The sequence below is a fragment of the Lolium perenne genome, chromosome 6 (genome assembly GCF_019359855.2).
Source record: "Lolium perenne isolate Kyuss_39 chromosome 6, Kyuss_2.0, whole genome shotgun sequence".
Lineage (NCBI taxonomy): Eukaryota > Viridiplantae > Streptophyta > Magnoliopsida > Poales > Poaceae > Lolium > Lolium perenne.
In genome coordinates this window covers 145396851-145412579 of record NC_067249.2, presented here as the reverse complement: position 1 = coordinate 145412579, position 15729 = coordinate 145396851, and the positions used below count along the sequence as shown (strand labels likewise).

General features: G+C 52.5%; 1 protein-coding gene across 1 annotated transcript; it reads left to right on the top strand.

The window, feature by feature from the left end:
- Positions 1-14112: 14112 nt before the first annotated feature.
- LOC127310334 (uncharacterized) lies at positions 14113-15228 on the top strand. Its single transcript, XM_051341018.2, has 3 exons — positions 14113-14241; positions 14340-14543; positions 14629-15228. Exons 1-3 carry the CDS (start codon positions 14113-14115, stop codon positions 14839-14841), a joined length of 546 nt encoding a protein of 181 aa, XP_051196978.2. The 3' UTR covers positions 14842-15228.
- The last annotated feature ends 501 nt before the right edge of the window (positions 15229-15729 follow it).

Genomic DNA, 15729 nt, shown 5'->3' with positions numbered 1-15729 from the left:
GGGTATGATCCTTGTTTCCACATGTACCTATGACCTAACCAAGCTCAAACGTAGGCATACGCCCACCGGGGGACCACCGATGGGATGCAGTCAAAGGGGTAGATGGCGCGGTCAACAGAACTAGGGTTTCGTCAGAAATCGAGCATCGGACCTAGGGAATGGCCCCAAAAGTTGTGTGTGTCCACATGGCATGCACAAAAGTGATTTGAGATGGTTCTATATCCAATGCTACCCCCTCCGGGTGTGCCCAGCTCCTCGGACATGGGGTTCCTACACTTAGGCGGTCTACGCATGTATAGGGGGAACTCCCTCGGAGGTGAACCGGAGAGAACCTTGGGATCATAGGGTATGATCCTTGTTTCCACATGTACCTATGACCTAACCAAGCTCAAACGTAGGCATACGCCCACCGGGGGACCCCCGATGGGATGCAGTCAAAGGGGTAGACGGCGCGGTCAATAGAACTAGGGTTTCGTCAGAAATGGAGCATCGGACCTAGGGAATGGCCCCAAAAGTTGTGTGTGTCCACATGGCATGCACAAAAGTGATTTGAGATGGTTCTATATCCAATGCTACCCCCTCCGGGTGTGCCGCTCCTCGGACATGGGGTTCCTACACTTAGGCGGTCTACGCATGTATAGGGGAGAACTCCCTGAGGTGAACCGGAGAGAACCTTGGGATCATAGGGTATGATCCTTGTTTCCACATGTACCTATGACCTAACCAAGCTCAAACGTAGGCATACGCCCACCGGGGACCACCGATGGGATGCGATCAAAGGCGTAGACGGCGCGGTCACACGAACTAGGGTTTCGTCAGAAATCGAGCATCGGACCTAGGGAATGGCCCCAAAAGTTGTGTGTGTCCACATGGCATGCACAAAAGTGATTTGAGATGGTTCTATATCCAATGCTACCCCCTCCGGGTGTGCCCGGCTCCTCGGACATGGGGTTCCTACACTTAGGCGGTCTGCATGTATAGGGGGGAACTCCCTCGGAGGTGAACCGGAGAGAACCTTGGGATCATAGGGTATGATCCTTGTTTCCACATGTACCTATGACCTAACCAAGCTCAAACGTAGGCATACGCCCACCGGGGGACCACCGATGGGATGCAGTCAAAGGGGTAGACGGCGCGGTCAACAGAACTAGGGTTTCGTCAGAAATCGAGCATCGGACCTAGGGAATGGCCCCAAAAGTTGTGTGTGTCCACATGGCATGCACAAAAGTGATTTGAGATGGTTCTATATCCAATGCTACCCCCTCCGGGTGTGCCCGGCTCCTCGGACATGGGGTTCCTACACTTAGGCAGATTCTGCATGTATAGGGGGGAACTCCCTCGGAGGTGAACCGGAGAGAACCTTGGGATCATAGGGTATGATCCTTGTTTCCACATGTACCTATGACCTAACCAAGCTCAAACGTAGGCATACACCCACCGGGGGACCACCGATGGGATGCAGTCAAAGGGGTAGACGGCGCGGTCAATGTAACTAGGGTTTCGTCAGAAATCGAGCATCGGACCTAGGGAATGGCCCCAAAAGTTGTGTGTGTCCACATGGCATGCACAAAAGTGATTTGAGATGGTTCTATATCCAATGCTACCCCCTCCTGGTGTGCCCGGCTCCTCGGACATGGGGTTCCTACACTTAGTGGTCTGCATGTATAGGGGGGAACTCCCTCGGAGGTGAACCGGAGAGAACCTTGGGATCATAGGGTATGATCCTTGTTTCCACATGTACCTATGACCTAACCAAGCTCAAACGTAGGCATACGCCCACCGGGGGACCACCGATGGGATGCAGTCAAAGGGGTAGACGGCGCGGTCAACAGAACTAGGGTTTCGTCAGAAATCGAGCATCGGACCTAGGGAATGGCCCCAAAAGTTGTGTGTGTCCACATGGCATGCACAAAAGTGATTTGAGATGGTTCTATATCCAATGGTAACCCCTACGGGTGTGCCCGGCTCCTCGGAAATGGGGTTCCTACAATTATGGAGTTTATGGATGTTTTGGGGGGGAACTCCCTCGGAGGTGAACCGGAGAGAACCTTGGGATCATAGGGTATGATCCTTGTTTCCACATGTACCTATGACCTAACCAAGCTCAAACGTAGGCATACGCCCACCGGGGGACCCCCGATGGGATGCAGTCAAAGGGGTAGACGGCGCGGTCAACAGAACTAGGGTTTCGTCAGAAATCGAGCATCGGACCTAGGGAATGGCCCCAAAAGTTGTGTGTGTCCACATGGCATGCACAAAAGTGATTTGAGATGGTTCTATATCCAATGCTACCCCCTCCGGGTGTGCCCGGCTTCTCGGACATGGGGTTCCTACACTTAGGCAGATTCTGCATGTATAGGGGGGAACTCCCTAGGAGGTGAACCGGAGAGAACCTTGGGATCATAGGGTATGATCCTTGTTTCCACATGTACCTATGACCTAACCAAGCTCAAACGTAGGCATACGCCCACCGGGGGACCCCCGATGGGATGCAGTCAAAGGGGTAGACGGCGCGGTCAACGGAACTAGGGTTTCGTCAGAAATCGAGCATCGGACCTAGGGAATGGCCCCAAAAGTTGTGTGTGTCCACATGGCATGCACAAAAGTGATTTGAGATGGTTCTATATCCAATGCTACCCCCTCCGGGTGTGCCCGGCTTCTCGGACATGGGGTTCCTACACTTAGGCAGATTCTGCATGTATAGGGGGAACTCCCGAGGAGGTGAACCGGAGAGAACCTTGGGATCATAGGGTATGATCCTTGTTTCCACATGTACCTATGACCTAACCAAGCTCAAACGTAGGCATACGCCCACCGGGGGACCCCCGATGGGATGCAGTCAAAGGGGTAGACGGCGCGGTCAACAGAACTAGGGTTTCGTCAGAAATCGAGCATCGGACCTAGGGAATGGCCCCAAAACAAACCAAACCAAAAGAAATCAAAGAGTCTGTTGTTCAGTCCACGTACGGAGAAAGCTATAGGGGTAGACCATCGACCCCCTCACTCTAGGGTTTTGCCGGATAGAGACCACCGGAGCGTCGGAAGCCCTGGAAACCTTGCATGTGTCCATATCATATGTGTATATGTGTGATGTAGGTTTGGTGCATGCAATATATAGGTCCCGGGCACGGCCTTATTCAGACACGCGTGCCACACGAACACTTGCTGTAATCCTGAATCTGTACGTGGAAACTCCCGCTGCGGGTTTGTCGGCTCCTATTTCATGGTAAAGTGGGCCCAACCTTTGCTTTCCATGCCATGTGTGATAATCTATTCTTATTATTTGCAGTAAAAAAATTAAAAAAAAAGAAAAAAAAACCCTACCTGTGCCGACGGTCACCGTCGGCACATACGCGACCGTCGGCACAGTGATGTGGCCATAACGGCCAGGTCGACACGGTCGGGGGCCAGAAACCAGCTGCCCCCCAACCTCACCCGCCCCCGCGCAACCCGCCCCCGCGCCGCCGCCGCCCCCTCACCGGCCGCCTCGCTGCCGCCACTGCACGCCGCCGCCAGGATCCCGCCGCCGCCGCCACCACCCCGCCGCCACCTGCCGCCACCACCCCGCCACCACCTGCCGCCACCACCCCGCCGCCACCCGCCCCCGCGCCGCCGCTGCCCCCTCACCGGCCGCCTCGCCGCCGCCACCACCCCGCCGCAGCAGAGCTGCTCCGCCCCGCGCCGTCGAGCCGCCCGCGCCGTCGAGCCGCCCCGCGCCGCAGAGCTGCTCCGCCCCGCGCCGCCGAGCCGCCCCGCGCCACCACCTGCCTCCGTGCCGCCCCGCGGCAGCCGAGCCCGCCGCCTCGCAGCAGCCCGGTCGGCCCCGCAGCAGCCCGGCCGCCGCAGCAGCTCGCCGCCTCACCTGCCCGTCGCCCACATGGTAAGTTTGTTTTTCATTTTTTTTCTTTTTTTGTAGCTTTTTAGTAGTATGGAATTGAAATGAAATAGAAATAGGAAAGGAATAGAAATAGGAATTGAAATAGAAATTGAAATAGGAATTGGAATAGAAATTGAAATTGGAATAGAAATTGAAATGAAATAGAAATAGAAATTGAATAGAAATAGGAATTGGAATAATATTGAAATGAAAATGAAGGAATAGAAATGGAAATTGAAGTGAAATAAATTAGAATTTTGTAGAAATGCATTTCTTTTATCAATTGATGAATTTGCATTGACAAATTTTTATTATTTTAACTAGGTCCCGTAGTGAGCACCCCGCGTGACGACCCCGGATCTTGCGGCGCATCTCTACGGCCGTCGACATCGCCGGTTGTTCGACTACTTCCTCTACAGCCGAGGGTGAGCTGAATTGCCGACTCCCCCTCCGCATTTTTTATGTCATTAGATTTAATTTCTCCGTCAAGTCGCGTAACCTAGGTGTCAATTCCCGTCCACAAGCGTTACGCGGATAAATATGCATTAGTGGTCAGCATATTTTGAACCGTAACGCTTGTGGCATTTACGGGACAGTCGCCGGACCCGTAGTTGGGTACGTTTTCCACGTTCTGCTCGGGTGCGAGACAGGATTTCGTCAGCGCCTCCCTGTTGTTCTCCGGATGCACATCCTCTCGGCTTTTTGCCGAGACGTGTATCGGGAGAGCAGCGGGGAGGTGCTGCCGAAATTCTGTCTCGCACCCGAGCAGAACGTGGAGAACGTACTCCAACTACGGGTCCGGGGCTGCTAGGAGCCCACCTAGTAGAGATGTAGGTTGATGCACGCGTTTTCGCCGGTAGAAAAATAAAAATATGATGCATTCAATTTCATGCTACTATTTGTTGTTTGTCACGCAATAAAGCAGGATGGCTGATAATGAGTGGATGTACAGTGGCCGTGTTAGTTCGACTCAAGTGACAGATGAATGGAAATGGAAGACCGATTTGTTAGTGAAGGAGTTAGCTCGTGGTTCGAAGGGGATTGTTCGTCCCCGTTGCCCTTGCAATGTCTGCAGGAGGCGTCATCCTAAGGATATTCTAGAGATGACTAAACACCTTTGGTGGAATGGGTATATGCGTGACTACGACCCGCCGGTCGACTTTTCTCGGCACGAACGTGATAGAGGTGAGGTGATGCGGCAGCGGATCGATGGCAATGAGAACGATGGCATCTTAAACTTGCTAGATGATCTTCGGGATGCCGACATGCCGTAGTTACCATGAGACGAAGCTCGAACCCCGGAGGAACCGCCTTTGAACCGGAGGGACCGCCACAACCGGAGGAACTTCCGGAGGAGGAACCTGAGCCAACCGCGAGGGCCTTCATTGATATGATGGCCTCAGCTAGGAGGCCTCTATACCCGGGTGCAAAAATGTCTCAACTTGATGGCATCACGCAGTTGCTAGCCGACAAGTGCATGTTTGAGAGTACTCGAGCATCCTTTGAAAAGACTCTGAACACAGTAGGTAACATGTTGCCTGAAGGTCATTGCTTGCCCAAGACCATGTACGAAACGAAGAAAATCTTGAAAGCATTGAAAATGGATTATGTAACATATGATGTCTGTCCAAAATTGTGCCTTTTGTTTTGGAAAGACTATGCGGATGACAAGTACTGTGCCAAGTGTGGTCACTCTAGGTATCATGAGGTAGATGTAGGCAATGGTCAGAAGAGGCAGACAAAAGTAGCCATAAAGATTCTTCGTTATCTCCCATTCATCAAAAGAATCCAGCGGCTTTACATGTTCGAGGAGACTGCCAAGCAGATGACATGGCATAAGACCGGGATAAGATTGCAGGACGAGAAGAAACGGGTACCCATGGTACATCCATCTGATGGTCAATCATGGAAGCACTTCGATGAAAAGCACCCAAATGAGGCAAGTGAGGCTCGGAATGTTAGAATTGCGATAGCAACCGATGGATTCAACCCATATGGTATGTCGACTGCCGCGTACAGCTGCTGGCCCGTGTTTGTTATTCCGCTCAATCTCCCTCCCGGAGTCGTAATGCAAAGGAAGAACATATTCTTGTCGATGATCCTTCCAGGGCCTGAATGCGTGGTGAGACCGTGGTGGACCTGAAGGACATAGCTATGCTCACCAAGCGCCATGCGAACAAAGACAACATTGTCGAGACTCAACCGGAACCCAATGCCGACCATGGATACTCATATGATACTGATTTTGATAGTGAGGCTGAGAACCCAATGCCTAGAGATGAGAGTGGTGATGAATGGTGAGGGTCTTTTATGCTTAGTACCTACTGTTGATCGCCAAAACCCACCGGCGGGCAGCGGCCTGTCAACACGGTAGAGCCGGGAAGAGCCTAGAGCTGCGGCTGGCTGAGACCCCTCCGAGCGACGGCCCGCAATGCTCTTCTGGTCACACGCGGCGATGCGAAGTGCAAGGGCGTGCCACCTGACCTATACCTGGTCAGGAAGGTGATGGGGATGCCTCGCTTAGTTCCTGCATGGCATACACGTAAACATTAAATACGAGCCTCGATCGGCTCTCAGGTTATCCTGTGAATCGGCTCGATTCACCCATGATTCGTACGGGGTGCACGAATACTTGGTGATCCTGCTTGATCAAGATGAAGCTAATTAGATCTACGACGATTTAGGGTTTTCACCGCATAATCGGATCATCCTACTCCAGGTTGGGCCTCGCGGCCACGCACGGTGCTCATAAGCCGATCCTAAACAAGGCCAAAGAACCAACAATGATGTTGATCCGCGGAACATCCTGTTTAGGACTTGCGAACGCCACCCTACGTGCCACTGGATCCTCCCCCCCCTTTGTAAGGCCTAACTATTGCAGATATTAAACTAATCCTTGCATAACAAGGAGCAATCGTAACGGATCAGATCTACTAGATGATGAACAAGCAGGGTGCCGCCCCCACGCCTGAGATAGGCGTGAGGGCGGCTAGACATGCAAGGGTTGCACTACGTAAGCATGTTTATACGAAGAGCCATGCTAACCCTAACACATCTATGATAACTACGTTGCGCGCCATCAAAGACGCTTCAGTACGCGCAACGCATGAACAACGTGGAGCTTGTGCTGCCTAGATCGCAAGATGCGATCTAGGCAGCATGTCGCTTACCTGATTGAAACCCTCGAGACGAAGGAGTTAGCGATGCGCCGAGATTGGTTTGTTTTTGGGGTGAACGTTGTGTTGTTGTTTATTCCATAAACCCTAGATACATATTTATAGTCCAGCGGACTTTCTAACGTGGGAATATCCCACCGTGCACGATACAAACTCTAACTTTTGATCTAAGATATAATCTACTATAATTAAAGATACACGGGCAAACTAGCCCAAATTCTCCGTGCAAGGCCGCTTCAAAGATCTTCCACGTGTAATCTTCCAAGCCCATCTCTCTTACGGCTCACCTCTGGATTCGACCAAAATCTGGTGATAACACATGCCCCCCTGGTTTTGGAAATAATTTTTCCAAAATCATTATATTTTCCTCTCGAAGGGTCATGTCGTGGCAGAACAGAGCCATTTGCAGCCTCCGTCATCATTATGCCCTGTCCTTTCAGCTTCTCTGCCAAAATTTGACAGCTTTCCGACATTACCCCTTCGGAAACCGTGATGGCAGTAATTCCCACCAGGTTTCTCATTATTTAACCGTGCCGATCGAATAGTCATCTTTATCCCCTTCCTCTGTTCCAGCCATCGGCACTCCAAAAAACCCTTCGCGCACCATGTCCTCTTCTTCCTCTGCCTCGTCGGGACTTTCCTTCGAGTCCTCTTCTCCCGAGCCGATGCCAGCACTGAGCCCACAAGAAGTCCATGCGGCCAACATCCGCCGCGCCATTGAGGCCGGGGAGGAGTCAGACCATGACTTCTCCATCTGGTCCGAGGACGACCAATCCTCGACGGACGGGGAGAGCGACCTCCGCTTCCTCGCCAACGGGGAATCGGAAGAGGAGAGCGATGACGATCGCTTCTCCTGGGATGACTTTACCTCCTCCGAGGCGAAGGAAGAGGAAGAGGAAGAGGAGGACGACGACGACAGCCTCTCCGACGAGCCGCCGGCCAAGCGCCATTGCCCCTGGCCAGGGAATCTCAGTGATTATGATAGCGACGACGACGACGACGACGTGGAGGACGAGGACAACGAAGGTCCTGCCGGCGGCCGCTACAGCAGCGACGACGAGCTCGCCGGGAGCAGCGCCGACAGCGCTGACGATGGCGACGACGAGGGCAGTGACGGCCCGTAGAATAGGTCCTCTAGAATAGGATCAGCAACAGTAGACGGGGCAATGTATCCCCTTAGTACTCCCTTTTGAGAGCAATCAGCTCTTCTATGTAAGAAATCTGGTTTATCAATGAAGAACTTTTCCCCAATTTGAGTTTGCCGATTTCTTCGGAGTTTAATCGAGCCGATTCCCTCTTCCGCTGACCCTGCCGATCGTCACTTAGCCAATGCCCAACGAGCCGATAACAACGCACCAGTATCTCAATGCCCCACCCTTTTGAGCTCTGGCGGACAACTATGCAAATCGTCGTTCTCACGAGAGCCCCAGAATTGCTGCCGAAAACGACTTGATCCTGAAGTCGATACCACTGGGTTTTCAGCCTGATGAAATCTCAATCGGCTTCTTAAGAACGGCAAACTCTGCGCCATCAGTTGCCCCCCGAGCCTTTATCAAGGCGAGCATATCAGTGGACTGACCAAATGTGTCGCCATCGGTTTCCAAGTCATGATGCGGAACCAGCTGATTTCAGCAAAATCGGCTCTCCAGAGCAGAGAACCTTCAGGGTGAGCTGCCCCCCGAGCCTTAATTAAGGCAAGAACACCGGCAAGGATGCACAGGTCGCTGACCATCTTTCTTCTACTGAACGTCGACGTTGATGCAAACCTTGAGTACATAGTCAGTAGGTCGTGATCTTGCGTAACTGTACCAAAGTCGATGGTTGCGCATCGGCTTTGCTTCTTGCGAAATTTTTTTTTTTTTTAGCCGATTTTTCTTAATCGGCCCCCCCAATGTTCCACTGCACGCATGTCTGCACATGTTTATCTGCATATGTTCATCTGACTATATGCCCCCCGAGCCGAATCTGCTGAATGACTGCAGATATCGGCTTTCTTGGTTAGTCAGGGCACTGTACTTGCACGTCGGCTTCGCAAAGACTTATGCTGACTTTCATCTGCCGACGTGGCCACTGCCCAGTAGATCGTTGCTGACCACAAACAGAATATGTGCAGAAGATAATTTTGGCCGATTGCTGGAATCGGCCTCCACCTTGCTCGTTCGATGAAGGTTTCGTAACGTCCCTCCATAAACTTTTGGGGCCGATCACAAGGATCAGCCTCGCACGGTTTGCTCATTGGTTTAATCTTGCTACTCGGTTAGGCTGGATAAAACCAACCCAACCTCTGACTTGACGCGCCTGCTGTCGTCCACCTTAAGTGCATCGTATAATCGTGGAACACTAAGCTCCGTCGGCAAGACAAGCACCATGTTTGTGCCAGCCGATGTTTCATCATCGGCTTTCTTTTGCTTGGGACGCCACTCCATTCTTCGTGGACGACCCTCTTCATCCAGGGCTCGCTGAACCTTTGCGGCCAGATCAGGCCGTGCCTTCCTTAGCGTATGCAGGTATAACCTTTCGGCTTCCTCCAGGCCGCGCAACCGCTGAACCCTGCGTTTTTGTGAACGGCTGAGTCCGTCAGGGCACCACCTCGGACGGTGGCACCTGTCTCCTTCTTCTTCAAGCCCTTCGTCTTCGGAATCCTCAAAATTTGCCCAACGAAGTGACTCAGCACGTTTGCTTGGTGGTGGGAGAGGCCCTAAGCGCTCAAACACAGACACGTTGGCTGCCTCCTTCTTCTTCTTGTTGCATTCTGGGCAATTGCCGATTGTGGGCAATCGGCTGATTCCCGAATCCCAGCGAATGCGAAGAAAGGGCAGTCCCAAGTGTCCGGCGTTGTCATCTTGCTCCCTTGATGTGTCCGTGGCACGGCGCTCGTGCTCCTCCTCATAGCGATCCTGCCGACGATGTCTTCTCGGCTTCTCTAGCCGACGATCTCCTTCATCATCATAGTTGGACCGTCGGCGTTGGTCATCTTGTCTCACATATTTGTTGAGGAGGTGATCGAGAGAGGTCGTTGATATCTTATGTTCTTCACTTCTCCCTACGTAACGTAGCGCTTGCCATCATGATGGAGCCGATCGCGTGGAGCGGCCTCCTCTGTATCCTTGCTATGAGAGCAGCTGCCCTCATCTCCATCTTTGCCGAGTGGTTCCCGTGTCCTACCATGTTGATGCCGAACGTGGGACCTGGCTGGCAACTCTCGGGTAGATGACTTCTACCATGTTAACGGCGGGGAAGGGCTGGGTGTCTACCTTCATGGCGTACTGGTTGAAAATTAAACGCCCCTTCTCTATCGCCGCTTGGATGTGCTGACGCCACACCCTGCAGTCGTTGGTGGCATGGGAAAGCGAGTTGTGGAACTTGCAGTATGGCTTTCCGTTTAGCTCTTGCGCCGTAGGGAACTTGAGACCTTCGGGAATCGTCAAGCTGTTTCTCCTTGAGCAGGAGGTCGAAGATTTGTTCAGTCTTGGTCACGTCAAAATCAAATCCTGGGCGGCCCTGGTGGCTTTACCCATTTGCAGGACACGGGGGTTCCTCCCCGAGTCCATTCAGCCTTGCTACTTCTTGGTCTCCGCAGGCACTTCACCTTCCTCTGTATCGACCATGACTATCGCACGCTTGAACTTGTCTTGGTACAGTGCAGGTGGCGCTGTTCATATGCGATAGTTTCGAACCATGTGCGCCGGCGAGGGATAATCTGCTTGGGAGGCCATGTCCTTGAGCTGTGTTGCAAGGCCAGCTACGCCAACTCGATCGCTTCCTTTTCGGTTATACGAACCGAATAACATCGGTTCCTAAGATTCCTGAAGCGTTGGATGTACTGTCACCGTTTCTCCGCGCTTCGACGTAGTTGTGCTAGATCGGCAATGCTAGACTCGGAAGCTTCGAATGATATTGCATATGGAACTGTTCTTCCAATTGCTTCCAAGACTGGATGGAGTTTCTTGGCAAAGAGGTATACCATCCAAAAGCCGATCTGTGAGGGACCGTGAAAAGAGCCTCACGCGTAGCTGATCCGACACCGAAGCCGGTCCTAGTTGCGCCAAATATCGGCCGATGTGCTCGATGGAGCTGGAGCCATCCGATCCACCGAATTTGGAGAAGTCGGGAGCCGATATTTAGGTGGCAGCGGGATCATCTCGTACTCGTCGGGGTACGGCTTGGAATAGCCGATTGCCCTCCTTTCGGCATAATGCCGAACTGGTCTCTCGCATGGTACTGATCTGATCCGCCGTGCTGGCTGCAGGAGATGCACTCGAAGATTCGCCGGGGTGGCGTACTTAGCCAGCCATGTTTGCTTTTCCAGCTACGAGCCAACTGCAGGAGCTGGGCTCTGGAGTTTCGTCGGGGTGGCGTACTTAGTTAGCCACGTCCGCTTCTCAAGCTCGTCGCCGACGTCCCTCCCGTCTCGCGCCGGAGTCCCCGACGTTGTGGCCTGTTTTGAGAGTGCCCAGCTTGCCACAACTGCACATACGTGCACGCGTATCCTTGAGGGATCTCCTTAGGCGCCTCAGCCAAGAACTGGTAGTCAATAGGGTCACCACCGATCTTGTAGACGACGAATGCCGGTGTAGCCGGCACTTCAGATGGTGCTGCCAACGCATATGGCAGCGGTGGACGGGACTGGAGTGGCAACTCTCCTTGGTGCGTCCCGAGAGCTGGTCCCGACGGCGAGTACCGGTGGCTCATGATCTCCTGGATCACGCGCAGAGCGAGACGCTCCAACACGTTGACCAAGTTTTCGAGTGGCGGTGTAGCGTGTGAGCCACCAAGTAGTTGATCTCTGCCGCAGGCCCCGGTGCGTTCCTCCGACGGGCGAGAGATCTATCCCATCGAGTGCACCTTGTGGTGAGAACCCCTTCCATCCGATGCCATGGGTACGGGTTCTCTCGAAAAGAGCCGATGAGGTCGGCTTCGAGGGTGGCCTTGATCTCGTCATGTTTCTTCTTGAGCTCAGCAGGCAGCTCCTCGTAGGTGACTGGCGTGCCGTCCGTCGCCATCTCAGATGTAGATGGCGATGTGGTTGATGTAGACGATTGTCCCACCGGGCGTGCCAGAATGTGTTGATCGCCAAAACCCATCGGCGGGCAGCGGCCTGTCAACACGGTAGAGCCGGGAAGAGCCTAGAGCTGCGGCTGGCTGAGACCCCTCCGAGCGACGGCCCGCAATGCTCTTCTGGTCACACGCGGCGATGCGAAGTGCAAGGCGTGCCACCTGACCTATACCTGGTCGGGAAGGTGATGGGGATGCCTCGCTTAGTTCCTGCATGGCATACACGTAAACATTAAATACGAGCCTCGATCGGCTCTCGGAGTTATCCGTGAATCGGCTCAAAGAGCCGATTCACCCATGATTCGTACGGGTGCACGAATACTTGGTGATCCTGCTTGATCAAGATGAAGCTAATTAGATCTACGACGATTTAGGGTTTTCACCGCATAATCGGATCATCCTACTCCAGGTTGGGCCTCGCGGCCACGCACGGTGCTCATAAGCCGATCCTAAACAAGGCCAAAGAACCAACAATGATGTTGATCCGCGGAACATCCTGTTTAGGACTTGCGAACGCCACCCTACGTGCCACTGGATCCTCCCCCCCTTTGTAAGGCCTAACTATTGCAGATATTAAACTAATCCTTGCATAACAAGGAGCAATCGTAACGGATCAGATCTACTAGATGATGAACAAGCAGGGTGCCGCCCCCACGCCTGAGATAGGCGTGAGGGCGGCTAGACATGCAAGGGTTGCACTACGTAAGCATGTTTATACGAAGAGCCATGCTAACCCTAACACATCTATGATAACTACGTTGCGCGCCATCAAAGACGCTTCAGTACGCGCAACGCATGAACAACGTGGAGCTTGTGCTGCCTAGATCGCAAGATGCGATCTAGGCAGCATGTCGCTTACCTGATTGAAACCCTCGAGACGAAGGAGTTGGCGATGCGCCGAGATTGGTTTGTTTTTGGGGTGAACGTTGTGTTGTTGTTTATTCCATAAACCCTAGATACATATTTATAGTCCAGCGGACTTTCTAACGTGGGAATATCCCACCGTGCACGATACAAACTCTAACTTTTGATCTAAGATATAATCTACTATAATTAAAGATACACGGGCAAACTAGCCCAAATTCTCCGTGCAAGGCCGCTTCAAAGATCTTCCACGTGTAATCTTCCAAGCCCATCTCTCTTACGGCCCACCTCTGGATTCGACCAAAATCTGGTGATAACACCTACATTATCATTATGCTTAATACATACATTTGTCATTATGCTTAGTACCTACGTTATCATTATGCTTAATACATACATTTGTCATTATGCGTAATACCTACATTTTTCATTATGCTTAGTACCTATATTTGTCATTATGCTTAGTGTTTACTCATTTTCAACATGCTTATTAATTATTTTCTCTTTTCTTATGCAGGTAATTGCCCAATATGAGCGGACGGAAGGCATCATCGAGCTCCTTGCTTGATCAGATGCATCAGCGGAAGCCAGGGCCGGGTGCTTCCAGACGGAGTGGAAGACCCATTGTTCCCACCCGGCGTTACGAAGACGCAGACGGAGGACGGGGAGGACGAGGGGGAGGACGAGCTGGAGGACGAGCTGGAGGACGAGGGGGAGGACGAGGGGGAGGACGAGCGGGAGGACGAGGGGGGGATGCACAGCTCCTTCTAGCTGACATTCCCTCTGCTTCTAGCTCAGTGGCTTCACAGTCTATGGACGAGGAGGAGGACACTAGGGAGGAGGAGGAGGACACTAGGGAGGAGGAGGAGGAGTCTAGGGACGAGGAGGCTTCGACGGAGATGGCTCCGAAGAAGTTGCGGATTCGTGGGGAAGCGCAGGTTCCCGATGAGAGTAAGGAACCTGCTACGGAGGATGAGAAGTGGCTCCTTGTCCCAGGAAAGATAGAGTAAGTAGTAAGGTGATTTCATTTTCGTTATGACACTTAGCATTTTCTAATGTTTGATAATTGTGCAGGAATTTCACATACACGGGGAAGAATGTCCGCGTGCCAGGGAGTCTGATTGGAGCTGCTATTAGGAAATGCGGCCGGGGATGTACACTCCGGTCCTTGGGGGCGAGTCCAAGCTAGCCTACACTTGGGAAGACTTTGAGATAGCGCCTTACCCTGGCTTTACTTCCGCCGCCGACGCCGTGATCAAGAAGTTTTGGGTACGTAATGCATACTCTTTGGGTTTCGTTCATATGTAGTTGATAACCCCACCGTGATAACTCATGCCTCTCACACTTTCTGTTATGCTTGATTGCAGCGCAATTATAGGGTGGCGACTGAGCATAAGGAGAGGGCGGACGTGGTGCTCCGTAACATGTGTCGGAAGTTGACACGGCAGCAGTGGTACAACCAGAGGATCACGTGCATCGGCCACTTCTATGCTGAGCAGGGCGTAAGGTACACAAAGCCTGAGATTGTGCAGGGACTCGCCCCGGCTATGACGATAGAGGACTTCATGTCGGTAAGTAATTGTCAATGCGATTCTATGTACTGCGGCTAACTTGCAACTATATTGTTTGTTCTTCAAATGAGTTTTGATTTTGCAGGTTGTACCACATTGGGCTGATAATAATAAGAGGGCCGCCTTCATGGAGTTGGTCAAGAATTGGGTCGGCGAAAACCCCGATTTCAAGGCCGTGAGCGACTGGAACAAGGCCAACCGTGGGAATCAGGGAACACACAGTGCGGGGAGCAGCAGCACCGATCGCTATCGGGAGCGTCTGGTACATATAAAAATGGAACAAGCTGCATTTTTTTGATTTTCGATGATATGCATAACATTTGTTTTGTGATGCAGGGGAAGAAGCTCGGGAGGGAACTTGGTGAGATGGAAGCGTGGACGCACATGAAGCTGGTGACGTCCCGTCCGAACGAGCCTCGGCCCGCGCCTGAGATGTACTACGGCAAGGCCAAAGAGAACAAGGAAAGATACTGCGAGGAGTATGCCAAGCTCCATCCAGAGGTGGAGGACCCTATGACCGAGCCGGTCGACGAGGTGGCGATGATGCTGGCGGGGTCCGGCCAGCCGCATGGACGTCCTGCCTGCCTTGCTGGGGGTTTCAAGCCTCAGAGGAACTTCACGCAGATCAAGGCTACCCTCCCCTCCGGCAGCTACGCTACCTCCTCGCGGACTACATGCCGTTCTCGGGTAGAGGTAGATGTAAGTCATCCACACTTTCATCCTCTGTTTTGACTCTTGTTCCTGAATGGCTATGTTGATGAGACGCATTATTTCTGAAATTGTAGACTCAGCTCGAGGAGGCCTATGCAGTAGCTTACGAGGAGTATATCGAGAAGATTAAGGAGCATGACCTTGTGAAAGATGCCTATGTCCAGTGGACGAGCAACCAGATGGCGGTAAGTTTCAATCTCTATGGTTGCAAAACATCATAAGTCCCCATGTTTGAATCTGAGCTATCTCTCCCGTTTCTTGCAGAGTTTCACTCGGTTCATGATGACTGGAGTGCGAGAGGAACCACTCCCAGAGCCACCTCATCCGGGGCCGACGCCAGTATTCCCGTCCAAGGAGGAGTTCTATATCATGTACAAGCGTCAGCGTCAGTTGACCCCGGTAAGTTGCTAACTTGGCTAAGTTGCTAATTTGGTGTGACATTGCTAAGTTGCTAACTCCCTCCAACATGTAGGGA